Source organism: Lacerta agilis, chromosome 1, assembly GCF_009819535.1.
Source record: "Lacerta agilis isolate rLacAgi1 chromosome 1, rLacAgi1.pri, whole genome shotgun sequence".
In the NCBI taxonomy this organism is placed as follows: Eukaryota; Metazoa; Chordata; class Lepidosauria; order Squamata; family Lacertidae; genus Lacerta; species Lacerta agilis.
The window spans coordinates 46,733,053-46,748,685 of NC_046312.1; the positions used below are offsets into that span (position 1 = coordinate 46,733,053).

The 15,633-nt window shown below is 40.2% G+C and overlaps 1 protein-coding gene across 3 annotated transcripts in view; it reads right to left on the bottom strand.

Moving 5' to 3' along the window:
• The window catches only part of MPP5 (membrane palmitoylated protein 5), a 51,386-nt gene that overhangs the window by 27,100 nt on the left and 8,653 nt on the right, over positions 1–15,633 (bottom strand). For 2 of the 3 annotated variants that reach the window (XM_033147525.1, XM_033147543.1), the window contains exon 2: positions 3,556–4,072. In XM_033147525.1, coding sequence (XP_033003416.1) covers positions 3,556–3,958 — 403 coding nt within the window. In that variant the 5' untranslated portion in view covers positions 3,959–4,072. Of the gene's footprint in view, positions 1–3,555; positions 4,073–10,026; positions 10,243–15,633 lie in introns of all 3 variants that reach the window. The other variant, XM_033147534.1, reaches the window with a different exon arrangement.

Here is a 15,633-nt window from a genome sequence, read left to right on the forward strand (position 1 = left end):
AACAGAACACTCTCATGAGTAAAAACCATAATGCAGAATGCAATGTAAATACACATAACAATTCTGCAGCATTTCCATGCAAAATGCTATGAAAAATGGAGCTTGTGGGAACAATGCCTGGGTATTGGTTAGGACTTTGGCTACAGAAAGCAGAATCTCTTAATTAAATAAAGAATTAAAAGAATGAATACTGGACACCCTACATATACTGTATTTAAGACTGGTTACTGGTCTGCAAAAATCAAGTCACAACTATAGTATTTTCTCAAATTAAATCTCTCCTCATCACCACAGCAACAGGTTCATACTGCTTGCTGTAAGTCAGGGGTCAGCAAACTTTTTCAGCCATAGGCCGGTCCACTGTCCCTCAGACCTTGTGGGGGGCCGGCTATATTTTGGAAAAAAAAAATGAACGAATTCCTATGTCCCACAAATAACCCAGAGATGCATTTTAAATAAAAGCACACATTCTACTCATGTAGAAACACCAGGCAGGCCCCACAAATAACCCAGAGATGCATTTTAAATAAAAGGACACATTCTACTCATGTAAAAACACGCTGATTCCTGGACTGTCCACGGGCCGCATTTAGAAGGTGATTGGGCCACATCTGGCCCCTGGGCCTTAGTTTGGGGACCCCTGCTCTAAGTCATGGGTAGGCAAACTAAGGCCCACAGGCCGGATCAGGCCCAATTGCCTTCTGGATCCATCCCACGGACGGTCTGGGAATCATCACATGGATCGCCAGCGCGCATTCTTTCCCTCTCCCTCACACGGTGGCAGCGCCTCCTTCATCCCTCCTCTTGGCTTCTCCCTGCCCTGCCTAGAGGAGGAAGAGGGCTGGGCTTTGTTGGTGCCAGCAGTAGCAGCACTCGAGCGGCCGCCATTTTAATCAGCCCCTCTCTGGAGCCCTTTCGCACGCCGCTCATCGTCCCGCCACCGCCAGCCCCTGCCGCTCGCAAGACACAGGTAAACAGTCACCAGGGCTCGTGGTTCTCTTACATCATTCCCCCCCAATATAGTCCGGCCCCCCACAAGGTCTGAGGGACAGTGGACCGGCCCCCTGCTGAAAAAGTTTGCTGACCCCTCCTCTTGTTGTTGTTGTTCAGTCGTTCAGTCGTGTCCGACTCTTCGTGACCCCATGGACCAGAGTACGCCAGGCACGCCAGAGTACGCCAGACCCCTCCTCTAAGTCATATTTATAAAGTTAAAATACAACCAATGCCTTTAAAGGCAACACAGGTCAACAATTTATAAAATTGATGCAAAGTAACAGTAACTAAACTGAAGCGCTGAAACACTATTATATTGTAGCTAACAAATCATTTGTTGCAGATGAAAGTGAAAGTGCATATCTATATTGTTGTGACTACCTATGCTGGATGTAGCTACTTTCATTAAAAATCACTTATTGTTCCAGAAACATTTTCTTTTAAGTCCAGTGGCAATTTTACCCAAGTTCCTTGCTACAAATCAGTTCAGATGATCTACCCAGCCATATTTACTGACACTTAATCATGGTTTCATGTGATGTCTGAATTGACAAAGGATGGTTAGCAACTGGCTAGCAAACCGCAATTCAGGAGTTATGGGTTGGGCCTACAAATGCTTCAGTGTAGAGTGCTCCTGTTCAAGCCTTAATCCACTTAATTTACTCCCTTTTCTGTGCCCACCCTGCAAACCAGTCAGCCTTGTGTGGGCTCCTTCCTTAAGGTTTTGTTGTAAAGTGTTACCGGATTTCTGTCATATGGGGGAATCTATCAACCCTTCTTCTATCTATCTCCTTGTGTGTTTGGATGGTGCTATTTTAGCTATATAACAAATTTGGTTCTTTTGAATGCCAATTCTTATTAGTGTATATATGATTAGGGTTTGAGGTGGATTGCAAATCTTAACTTGTGTGGCATGATGTCTGACTCGACATGCTATCGTTATAGCCACTGCTTTGTTTCCAGAGGTCACTGCAACTAGAGACAGGTGTTGAAGAGACAGAAAATGAACTAGACAAGAATTTGCACAACCCAGTTTGGTGTGATTTACCAACTCCCATAAGATAAAGAAAATTTTCAATCTAACATTATAGCAGCTGGAAACTTCTATTTAACCACCTTTATATATCTTACTGCTTTACACTTAATTTACCCCAACAATTATATTAGGTCATCATTTTACTCAAATAATATGCCCATCAGTAGGAATGTATCTAGGAATATAGTCCAAACCTAGGGGAACAGATATTTGCTTCCATAAATTCTGCACTATAATTTAGTTATTTATTTATACAGCACTATCCATGTACATAGTTACAGGTAGGTAGCCGCGTTGGTCTGCCGTAGTCAAAACAAAATAAAAAAAAATCTTCCAGTAGCACCTTAGAGACCAACTAAGTTTGTTAGTGCACATGCACACAAAAGCTCATACCAATAACAAACTTAGTTGGTCTCTAAGGTGCTACTGGAAGGATTTTTTTTTTAATCCACGTACATGTTTCTTTACAAATAACAGATTTGGCAAGTCCTCACACCAAGGGCTTCAGGAATGGGAAAAATGGAGGTGGAATAAACAGAGGGTAAATGTGTGATTATTTCAGTTATACATATTTTGGCTAAGCTATAATAGGATTGTTGTTGTTATGTGCCCAGGCAGTAGCTTTGTTGCTTGTTCATGTATAGCGACACTTATTTTTAACTGTTAACTTCCAGTCCTGTCAGGCATAGCAAATATTATTGTTGCCCTTTACCTGGTGTCTCCCCAGGCATGGCTGTTTGGCTTACCATGTATTTCTCCTTAACATCTCAGTATGTTAGATTTGCATTAATTTATTTGTAATACAAACATTTTGCTTAGAGCCTCTCTGTTGTTCACTCTCATTAGTATGCATCTCATATTCATGCATGGCATGTGCTTTGCCTAGTAAGTTTCTGAAATGCTTTCTGAACTTAAAACAAATATAAAAGCAGCATTTTTAAGTACTCTGCAAATGTTATCCCGCAGAGCACATGGTTCCTAAATTTTATTTATTTAAACAATTTATACTACAATTGTCTCTAAGTAGTTTACAATGATACAATACAAAAAGTAAAAAACAATTAAAATCATTAACATCAAACTTCAAATGAAATGCCTGCTGGGATAAAAAAAAAGTCTTCATTAGATGCTGCAAGTTCAGTAGGGAGGGGGCCTGTCTGACGTCAACCAGAAGGAAGTTCCACAAAATTGGGCCCACAGTTCTAAACACACGGCTCCTGGTGGTTATGGGCTGCGTATATGATCCTTGGGGAGCCACTAACAGTGACTCCCCTGAAGACCTGTGTTCAATTTAGGGATATAAGTGATTAGGAGATCCTTGAGGTATCCTGGACACAAATTGTTAAGGGCCTTGCTTATTAATACAAGCACCTTGAACCTGGCTTGGTAGCATATGGGCAGCCAGTGCAAATTTTTGAGCACCATAGTTAGGTGCTGGTGATAGTCTATCCCCATCAACTGTGTAGCTGCAGCATTTTGCACCAGCAGGAGTTTCATTTAAAAGTTTCATTCCAAGTTATACATACCTAGGATTTTCACAGCACAATGAGGACTCTCTAGAATAACTCCTTCGCCTGTGTCAAACATAGGGTTGTCTATTCCAGTTTTGGGAGGAATTTGAGCTAGCTTCTTCAACCGCATAGAAGAATTAAGGTCCAGTTCCTGTTTCTTTCCATCTTCTTCCCGCCTTCGCCTTAGGTCCTCTTGTTGTTGTCTAATTCGCTCAAGTTGAGCACTCCTCCGCAGTGGCATCATCCTGGTTCCCAGATCACCAGGGCAATCAACAGCCATCTCTCTGTGCCTCTGAGGCTCCTCAAGCGGTACAAGATCCACATTTTTTGTTTCACTGTCAGAATCTTCTGTTATATGCCCATTCATATGAGAGGTTGTCATTGTTGTATGCAGTAAGTCGTACCACTTGTCAGACATAAACTCTATTACAAGGCCTATTTTCTTGAAGGTACCACTTAAAATCCATTATAGCATGAACCAATTCTTCATATGCGTCACCAGACCAAGATGAAAAATTTCCAACAAGAAAATCTGAGAAAATATAAAAAACAAAGTAAAGTTAATTTCACCTAATGTTACAGTTATATTCAGTTGCCATTAGTAAATTTAGCAGAAATACTTGGGTACAGAGATTTCCACATTCTCCCTCCAAGGTAAAAAGCCAATTGCTCATCCTGTGGGGGAATTTGTACACTGCTAGATGTACAAATGCAAATAACTACACTGGCAGAGGAAGGGAAGGACCCTTAAAATCAGCAGGTGACCTAAAAGTTCCCAAGGCTGTATGTGCAATGCACTAGCACACAGGTGAATCAGTACTTAGATAAGGACAACGTAATATGATTTAGAAATTAGTAATTAGTTATTTTTAAAAAAATATTTTTATTAAAGATTTCTTAGTTTACACTGTCTTTTTTCAAGTTGTATTTTCTACAGATCAGTTTCATTTGTTGTGAGACATTAGTGTTGCATAGAGTGTGAGGTTAGGAAGAAAAGAGGGGGAAAGGGGGGAATGGTGAGTGGAGTGGGGTGGGGTCAGGTGGCAATTCTTCTATTCTTCTACTTAGTGTTTGTGTGGGGTTTTGTGTCAGCATCACTTGTATGGGTTCTCTTACTATTTGCTTGTTTATTTCCTTGGTGGTGAGAGGTTGGGGGTGGGGCCTAGGGGGTGGTAGGTTGTCTTTGGTTGGCTGTAGTGAGATTTGTTTTTGTTTGTGAGTGGGGTGTGTGAATGTGTATTTTTTGATCAGGTTAGCAAAAATTGTTTGTATGCTGTCAGCGGATTCTTGTTGTTGTATTGTTGGATTATGTATGTGATAAAGGGGAACCAGGGTGAAGGCGTCTTCTCCTATTCGTCCCCGTGTCAGTTTCAGTTTACTGTATTGGTTAGTTTTTCTAATAAGACTTTTTCCATACTATTTGATATCATTGGTCTATGCTTACTTCTGACAGGTCTCTCCAGTGTCTGGCTATGATGCTTCTGGCTGCTGAAAGAAGTTGAGTTATGAGCTCTTTATAATGTTATTGGGCATTATTATGTTGGAAGATGTTCACTACGGCCAGTTCTGGGGTGTGTTCTAATACCTGTTTAGTTATTTTGCATATTTCTTGTATGACTGCTGTCCAGAAGGATTTGATTTTGAGGCATTCCGACCGCATGTGGAGGTTCTGAATATTTAATTTACAGGAAGTTTGTTACTCTAATTTTATCACATAGATTTTCCCATCAGTAAAAGTCCTTGCTTTAGGAATCACTGACAGCTTCCTTATTTCCCTCCTATGATTTTTCAAGGCTCACAGTCTTCCCGCAACTAAGACAGCAATCCTAACCCCTGATCTGCCTGCTGGTGGGAGCTACTAACTCCACCACAATAAAGGAACCCTGCCAGGTCCAATGCAAGTTTGGAAAAGTGCATGCTACCACCAGCAATGTTCCCACTGGTGGCAATGACTAATGGAGATAATGCAGCAAAAAATGTCAGGAACAACTGCCCTCTCCTCCAAGCCTTTTACCATGGCTGGTAGAAGGGGTAGGACTTTAGATGCAGTTGTGGATCTGCCCCCCGTCCTATTCTGCTGTTCCTGGCTAGATAATTCTGTTACCTAGCTTCAGGTTAACTGTGCCTCTGTTTCAGGTAACCTGAAGCTAGGTAACACCTTCACTCCAGTATGGTTCCCCTTCATCACACACACAGCCCAACAAGACAATGACAAAAATCTACCGACAGCAAAGAGATCAATATGGCTAACCTGATCCAAAACACCCACCAACCCCACTCACACAGAAAACCAAAGATCACCACAGCCAACCACAAATGAACAATCACACCCTACGCCAATCCCGACCTCTCTCATCGCTGAAGAAACACAAGCGAACAACAGAGAACCTACACAATCAACGCTGACACCAAACCCTACAAATATCAAGGAAAATGGAAACATCGCCACCCCACCTCACCCATCCCACCCACCTCCTTTACCCCTTCCCTCCCTAATGTCTCAACAACCAAATCTGATTTGTAAAAATGTTACATGGAAAAAATACGAGAGAGCCATTGCACACACTTTTGTAAATCAACAAAATCTTTAAATGATAATAATAATAATAATAATAATAACAACAACAACTGTGCCTCTGTTGCAAACCGGTACTTTTGCAGACCACCATTATCAGTTTCTGACCTCTCTCGTTTGTCTTTGTTACTCAGAATAACAACAGTTCAGTTCAGTTAAAACAACAATGACTAAAAATGTTTTGGGTTTCATTATGCCCATCTTCAAAACTAATAGTTTAGAAAATGATTATTCTGCACTGACTTCAAACTGGGAGAATTCCTTCCCACTTTAGTTCACAATCCACACTTGGCATATCTCATTTTGAATATTATGGTTTATGCCATAATATATGGACACAGGCTTCAAATTATGTGACATACAGGAGGTGTCCGCTTTTCAAAACTTTATTGCTGAGTGGTCTGAGTAATCATCATTTAATTAGTATATGATGGCTGTTAGGGAAACACTGACCAAGACAAAGTTTCAAACTTAGTAAAACAAGTTTCTGTTTACACTGTTTAATTCCCTTTACTCCCATCTACTTAAAATAAATGATAGAATCTGGAGGAGTGCATTGGCCTTAGTAATTAGCAATAAAGAAAACATGCTATGTTTAACTTTATACTACAAGCTTAATTAAATTAAAAGTGTAATACTACAAAATCTGAAGAATCATAAATAACCAGGACTATATTGATTTGCAAGTGAATTCTTTAAGCAAGATTCCTTGTGGATTGACAGGAGAGAGAAAATTGGTGGGTGAGAAAAACGCACTAACGGTCAGGGACATGGCCTCAGAAATAGTAGAAGTCATTCCAGCAACTAGGTTTTACAAGCTCAGATATGTGTAAGTAAATGTCTAGCTCATAAAGGGTAAGCAAAGTAAGTCACCAAGCTATTTTGTCTACAGAGTATGAACGTACAAGAGAAATGGGAGTGATTTCATGGTTTTGCTATGAAAAAAGCCAGAAAAATAAAGATTTTGAGTGAAATGGTCTATTTATAAATGTTTGCAATCCCATTGGTTCATTAGAATAAAAAATGAAAAACAGTAAGAGAATAAATTTAAATTAAATTTAAATTATTAGGATCAATTTAAACGTTATAAAAACTCCATTTTTGTTATGCCAGGGTTAGGCAACCTGTGACTTTCCAGACAATGTTGGTCTCCAGTAATCATCAGCACAGCTAATGGCCCAGGATTACACACTCTTCCCTCCCCTCTCTCTCACACACAAACTGCCCTTCATCTAAAATTCACAGGGCAGTTCATGACAAAAACATTCAAAAGTAGAATAGAAAATATCTAATCCAATCAAACCAAACTCCCTCTTTCCACAAACACATCTAAAAGGCCATACAATTTTTATCAGGCAAAAGGCCTGGTTATAGAGAAAGGTTTTGCCTGGCACCTAAAGATATGTAATGAAGGCGCTAGGCAAGCCTCCCTAAGGCGAGCATTCCACAACCGGGGAGCCAGTGCAGAAAAGGCCTGTTCTCATATTGCCACCCTCTGGATCTCTAGTGATGGAGGCACATGAAGAGCCTCTGATGATGATTGCAGGGTCTGGGTTGCTTCATTTGGGGGAGAGGTGGTCCTTGAGGTATTGCAGATCTGAGCTGTTTAAGGCTTTATAGGTCAAAACCAGCACTTTCCACTGGGCCTGGAAACTAATTAGCAGTCAGTGTAGTTGGGCCAGGATTGGTGTAATATGCTCAAAGCCTCTTGCACCAGTGAGCAGCCTGGCCGCCAAATTCTGCACCAGCTGAAGTTTCCAAACCACCTACAAAGGCTTACCAGATCACAGACGACAGAAATTAGGTTATCCCTTTCTAGACAAAGTCACAGCTTTCTTCCATATGTGGTGGACGTGCCCTAAGGTAAAAGACTTCTGGGAAAAGATATATAATGAAATGAAAAAAGTGTTGAAAAACACATTTAAGAAGAAACCAGAAGCCTTTTTACTGGGCATCCTAGGCCAAGACATTTGTAAAAGTGATAGAACCTTATTTTTGTATGCCACAACAGCAGCTAGAATTTTGATAGCTAAGAATTGGAAGACAGAAGAATTACCATCGATAGAAGAATGGCAGATGAAAATGATGGACTATATGGAGCTTGCAGAAATGACCGGGAAACTCCATGACCAGAGGGACGACGCAGTGGAAGAAGAATGGACGAAATTTAAATTGTATTTAAAAAAGCATTGTATGATTGAAAGTCATATATAACTAGAAGGAAAGATAGGCTACAGAGTAAAAGATAGGTGATTAAGTTAAGTTAGATGATGTGTAAGTTTAAAAGAAATAGATAAGATTAAATAATTAGGTAATTATGTTTTAAAAAGTGATTAATATGTTTAGATATATAATATGTTTAGAAATTATAAACAAAGCTTAGAAATTTAAGAAGTTTAGAAGTTACTAAAGAACATTAGACAAGGGACGCAGGAAGAGGAGATAGGAGGAAGTCCCACTAGAGTGTGAGGAAGGAGTATTTGATAAGAGGTAGATAGATATATGTGTTTATTTTGTGTGATTTGTATTGGTTAGTTTGTGTTCGTTAGTGTGTAGTTTGTGGTTTGTTTAATTTTTGTGTATAAAATACTCAATAAATATGATTGTAAAAAAACAAAACAGACAGAGGCACAGCTGGGCCACCAGTCGAAGCTGATGGAAGGCACTCTGCACCACTGAGGCCACCTGAGATTCAGGTGATAGCAAAGGATGCAGGAGTACCCCCAAGCTACATAGCCACTGCTGTAAAGAGAGTGAAACCACATCAATAGCAGGGAACCTCCCATCCATCCTGTCTAGAGAACTGCCCACTAACAGAGCCTCATTCGTATCTAGATCGAGCTTGTTTGTTGGCTCTCATCCAGTCCATTACCAAGGCAAGACAAAGGTACAGCACCTCCACTGCCACACCTGGAGAAGTAGAGTAAAGTGGGGTGGGGTGGAGTATTGACTTCCTCCCCTTTTACTATTATTGTATTATGTATTTTGTGTTTTATGTTGTAAGTCACCCTGTGGTCTCCATGAGGGTTGGTATAAAAATATAGTAAGTAGTACTCAGAAATGTTTTCTTGCACATCAAATCTGAGCATATTGATTTCAACTGTACAGCAGAGCAAGAAGTCTTCAAATACAAACAAGTTCAAAGGTCATTATAGATGTGCAATATACATTTAAAATGTATATTTAATTAAACAAGTAATACCGCAATACAGTTTCTGTAAAAGGCAAGAGAGCATTATTTTTAATCAAATTTAGAATTTGTTGAAAAGAGCTGGAGAACAACACTGAGTCCCAAATAAACTTCTTGCTTCTTGTCAGCCTCACCAATTTAACAAGACTTAAATATATGACTGAAGAATGTTGATTAATCACACCAGTGCACCAATGTTCATAGCCTGATTATTGCACTAGCTAAGAATAACACTAAGTTACTTCATAATTTCTAGTAAACATCTAAAATATGTAGATGGTGGGAAATGACCACACTAATGGAAGACTTTAATTTTTGTATTTACAGTCGTACCTCTGGTTACGATTGCTTCAGGTTGTGTTTGTCACGGGATACGAATGCGCCGAACCCGGAAGTGCTGGAACAGGTTACTTCCAGGTTCGGCAATTCACGCAGACATGCAAAATGACGTCATGCGCGTGTGCAGAAGCACTGAATCGCGTCGCGCAGATGCGCCACTTCAGGTTGTGGACGGGGCTCCGGAACGGATCCCGTTTGTAACCAGAGGTTCCACTGTATAATGGAAACATTTTACTTCCAGCTACTGCAGTCTTTGCAGCTCATATAAAGATGCCAACAATGAGTAGCTAGATCCTGAAAAAGATGCCAACATTGAGTAGATATATACTGAAATAATGGAACATGGTTTAATTCCCTTCATTTCCCCTCTCATGTCTCCCACCTTTGGGCAGCAGCTGGAACTCCTCATTTATACCAGATTAGCATTCCATTGGCACTCTCAGGAGCTGACTGTTTGTTTCCATAGCAACAGCTCTGCCAGCTAGCCTGCAACTTGTGCAAAGAAAAAACTTAAATCATGAAATCACAACCAGCTATTCCTGTGTCTTCTCAGATTCTTTTCTACTGAATTCAGGTAACAGTGATTAGCATCCTAAGCCTGTTAAACAGAAAATTAGATGATTACTCATATGCAAAGCTGTACGACATCTTCCTACTACTGTAGCTGTATCAAGCTCAGTCGGCAGATGGCTAAAGCTTCCTAGTAAGTAGAAGTAATGATGTCAAAACCTCTAAAGAACAGCACGTAAACTATCTGCTCTATTTACGTCAGTTATGAGACCACTTAATACTGACTCAGGTGAAAGTTCACTTTATGTGATAGGCAATAATAATAATAATAATAATAATAATTGTAGATTCAATTTAAAAGTGTAAACTATCAGGTTCACTTATACTAATGCTGTGTGTACTTTAGAAGATCTTGAAGAGTGGACTGCTTAACAGTTCAGCTGATTTATTGGTCTTCCAACCACCATGAACAGATATCCCCACTATTCATTTCCTGTAAAGCTTATTCACAAAGGGGGGGGGAAAGAGTCTACCCACCTACAAAGCAGTTCTATCCAACCAATCAATAATGCAACCTGGAGGATCAGACACCAGTTTCTTAGCACAGGTAAAATGACAATTTCAATGCCACTTATAAATATTGTGAAACCCATTTAAATTGGCTCCAAAGCAGTGCGAGATATATAAGCTAGGCGCCAAACCAGAGTTACAGTTGCCAAAATGGAATGCCTAGTTGCCATTTTGGGGCCTTCCAGTTCTAAAGTGGAATTTTTCAATATAACTTTTTGGTTTCTGAAATTCATTCCGATTGTGCAGATAAAATGTAATGAATAGAATTCTAAGGAAGTGTTGCTAATGTGTGAAAACAGTCAAGATCCAAGCATCCCCAGGCATGCACTCACAGATGCTGGAGACGTCAGGCACCATCCTGGAACCTGGGCATCTTCACTCGGTTGCAAATGCCAATAGCCAGGTACAAAATGTGCATGGAGAATTTTAAACACTGTTCCAAAGAACAATGCACAGTAATTCATGAACACAGTGGCTTTTCATATCCCATTTCTTGGTATAGCCTTTCATGTCCTCCAAAAATCCACTTGATGATCAAAGGGCTATCAAGAATGGTTACAGTATGTGACACCAGAGATGGGGGAGAATTGACAACTTCTCTATGAACAAATGCAAGAGACACTTCAGATCCAAACCTTCTTCCAAAACAGTTAACATCATTAACTGCTTCTAAGCTCCTGGCAATTTGCTTCTCTGGAACCCCCCTTCAGAATAAAAATTTGCTTGTGCCACACAGATTTGTTTATTGATAAGAAACACATTGGAAAACAAAAAGAAACAACTCCTAGCAGTGCTAAAACATATAGAACACAACTACTTTATAATATGACCATGGGACATCCAGAAAGTATAAAAGAACACAGCTACATAAGAACATGAAACATTCTCAAAATATTATAAACAAGCCTCTCACATATGTACCTTAAGTATGTATACAAACTCAGTGAGAGGTGGGAGCTTGCTTTTGCTGGGTAATCTCATTTATATTAGGTCTAATGTGAGATAAACACTCTCATCTCGTCATCAACACAAGCCTTTCTCTTTTCTGATCTTTCATAATTGTCAGTTGAAAATCCCTGTTCGCAGTATGTCGTGGAGAACTGCAGAATAATAGCCCAAGCTCTTGAAGAGAGGCATGGATACTGTTTCTGATCATAGATTTTTTTAAAAAAATATTTTTTAATACTAACTATACTGCACTGAAATGTTTAAATGTTTCTTTGATTGTCTTTGAATATTCCTACCACACTTGTTATCCTCTCCTGCCACACCTGTGTGGTGCACCACATCCTTTAAGAACCACTGTCTTAGGGGGATGAGCGAGTGCTACTCTGTTACTCTTGCTTGACCTCTCTGCAGCTTTCAATAGCATGAACCATGGAATCCTCCTGGATTGCCTCTGCAAGTTGGGGACACAGTGTAGAAGGTTCCACTCACTACTTCTGTGATCATTTCCAGACAGTAAGCATTGGATGACTGCCTTTCAGCTCCTTTGCATTTGTGTTGTAGGATGCTGCAGTGCCCCTTCCTCAAATACTATTTAATTTCTATATGAAGCAGCTGGGTGCAGTCATTAGGTGATTTGGGTCACAGGCACAGAGTCATCAGTATGCTGATGAAACACAGCTCTCTTAACATCTGAATCAGGTATTACTGCACAAGTGATTGGTCAGTGCCTGGACTTAGAGGTGGGCTGGAGGGGTGAATAAAAAAACTCACTCCTGGTAAGATCAAAGTCCTATGTGTGAATAGTTCCTGGGTCTGATCAACTGCATGTTCAGGATGGAGTTGAACTACATCTGAAGCAGCAGGCTGTTAGGCTAAATCAATTGCTGATGCTGGAGGCCCAAGTGTCTTCAGTGGCTAGGAGTGCTTTCTACTAGCTTTGGCTGATATACCACAAATGGCTACAGTGATATATGTAATGCAACCTCAAGACTGGATTATTGCAAAGCACTCTTACATGTGCCAACTCTTGACTAGAAGTTGCAGTTAGTGCAAAATGCAGCAGCCAGATTGTGACAATTTTGTTGAAAGAACTGCATGGGCGTTGGGGCAACTATATGCTGTTGGGCCAAGTTTAAGGCATTTTATTTTATAAAGGTTCCCCACCCTGTTGAAGGTTAAATTATACACTGAAACTACAATCATATGTAAGATTTTCCTATATAATTCTCAAACACCTCATGCCTATCACAGCCCAGAAGTGCATTAAATCTGAGCCATTGAAGCACCTGATGGACGTTGAGACCACAGCCTCCTCAGTTTGTAATCTGTAAAATGGAAGTGATGGCTTAATTCACAGGACTATATGTTAGAGCAGGGGTCAGCAAACTTACCGCGCCTTGGGCCGGTGTCTCCAGCTCCGATCACGCAGCGGGCCGGAGGGCGTGTGCACATGCTATTTCCAGCGCACTTCTGGGTCGGAGGAGCACCGGAAATAGCTTCTGCACATGTGCACGGGCCTCTTCCGACCCGGATGTGCACCAGAAATAACGCTTGCGCATAAGCTATTTCCAGTGCTGTTCTGACCCGGAAGTGGGCAGCCATGCAGCGCAGCGCGGGTAAGAGCGGGAGGCAGTGGGCGTTACTGTGGGCTGGATAAACAAGTCCCTCAGGCCTTATCCAGCCCGCGGGCCTTAGTTTGGGGACCCTTGCGTTAGAGGCATGGGAAAGGTTATGGAATGAAGGAATAAAATTTACTGCCTGTAGAGCATTAAAAGAAAATATTATGAAAATGATGTATAGGTGGTATTTAACACCAACTAAACTTGCTAAAATATCATAGCTGTCAACCTTCCCTGCTGTTTCCCAATGCTATAAGGGAATTTCCTGCAAAAAAGGGGAAAGGTTGACAGCTATGTAAAATATGAGCAAATAATAATGTGAAAAAATAAGGTTATATTTAAAAGATATAAAATGGAAAATTAATAAAGTATTATAAAAATAACAGGACTATTTTTAGGATAAATGAAATAGGAATTATGAACCACTTTTCAACTCAAGAGACTAATGCAATTGTTAAGAGGAGCAAAACGCAATTTATATAACCTGGGACATTCCTGAATATTTTAGAGTTTTACAAGAAAGAGACCTTCAATCATTTGATGATGTCAGCTTGGAACAGTAGAATTCGGCTACTCCCGTTTCAGGCAGGAGTGGTTTTTGTTAGTCATCACTTTAGTTTCATTCCATTCATTTTACACTTACTAGAACTTTGAGAGCGCAATGACATCAGATTTTGCAAGCCTCAGAGACAACTATTTCTCTCATGACACGCCACATTTTTCAGTGCACTAGATGAAGCAGAATTCTCTTTATAACATTGGAGTTTCCAGTACCATCGTTTGTTCAATTGCACGTGGAAAGCCCTTTTGACTTACCTACCAGAATGATACATAGCTATGTCACTTATGATTATGCTTACCATTTGGCTGGAATTAAGATAAGACTTCTAAAGTGTGGTTTTAGGAATGCAGCATTATCAGCTGAAGAGAAGGTTAAACTGAGAAATGAAAAACACAGCCTTTTCTTATTTTTTAAGTCTATCTTTTAGTTCAGTGGGAGTTTTAGGTCTTAGCACAGCCAGTAAAGGCAATTAGAGGCATTTGTTAAGCAGCAGGAGATTCAGTGAAGTCTACCTGACTTCAGAAAAATAAGCAGTTCTGTGTTTCTCTTTGTGATCTTTCTAGAATCATATATGTATTACCTTAACTACAAAAAGGTATGCGAACCCATAGTTAAGGATTTCAGGAAGGTCAGCCAAAACCTGAACTCACCAAAGACTTGTCACTCCCAAGTGGAGAAGGGATAGATGTGTTTGAATTTATGCTTGAACTCTGCAGTCCAGCATGGCTGAAAGGATGAGGCCCCACTTGCGTTACCCAGTTCAGAGCTGGGAAGGAAAGGCGGGCCTTGTTCCCACAGTGAGCTGGAAGGATTACTCTAGGCAACTCTAAAGTTCAATGTAACATCAAAGAGAAGATCTGGCCCAAGAGGGAACAAGTCCTTCTGAGGCCAGCATGGCAAAGACAAACTGCTCACTACCTGTAGCTCTCATTCCCATGGGCCTAGCACATGAAACTCATTCCCATGGGCCTAGCACAACATCAGAGTGAGTCCTTGCCCTACTCAGGAACTTGAAAAGGATGAGGTTTTCTTGGTCTAATGGCAACTTGCAGCATACTCAAATGACATATTTTCAGCACTGGAAACTTTTCTGTAATGAAAATTACACCTAAAATTTTCTGTTATCTTTTCCCCCTAAAAATTCGTTGTTTAATGATATCAGTAGTATAATGAATAGATATAATACCAGTCAAACTGATCAGCACCAAAGTTTTAATTAAATTTTATGAAGTATCCCCAGGAAACGTATTTCTCTCTTTGACAGTATTCCTATAAAACATCTCTCTCCCTCACCCGTCTCCCTTTCTCTCTTTCACACACACAACCCAAAATCAAGCTCAAAATTCACATGTGACCTAAGTGAAAGTTAAAACTTTGTTGAAGTAATTAGTGCAACATATAATGCACACCTCTTGGGGTGTACCAGTTTTAGCCTGTTAATAGTTCTTCATAACTTTTTCTTTAAATTTAGATAGCATAAAATAAATGAATGTCTGCTGTTGAATCCTCATGTCTTAGAATTTACCCCAATAAATAAGATCCTAGAGACCCCACATGCAGTGTTCTTACATTAGGCTTCTCAGTCCAGTAAGATGTCACAAGACCTATGATATATTAACTGGAAAAGTATGTCCACTGCACCAAGTCTAACTTAGAATCGTAGAGTTGGAAGGGACCCCAAGGTCATCTAGTCCAATCTCTAGTCCTGTAATGTAGGAATCTCAACTAAAGCATCCCTGGCAGATGGTCATCCAAATTTTTATCACGTGAACAACAAAAC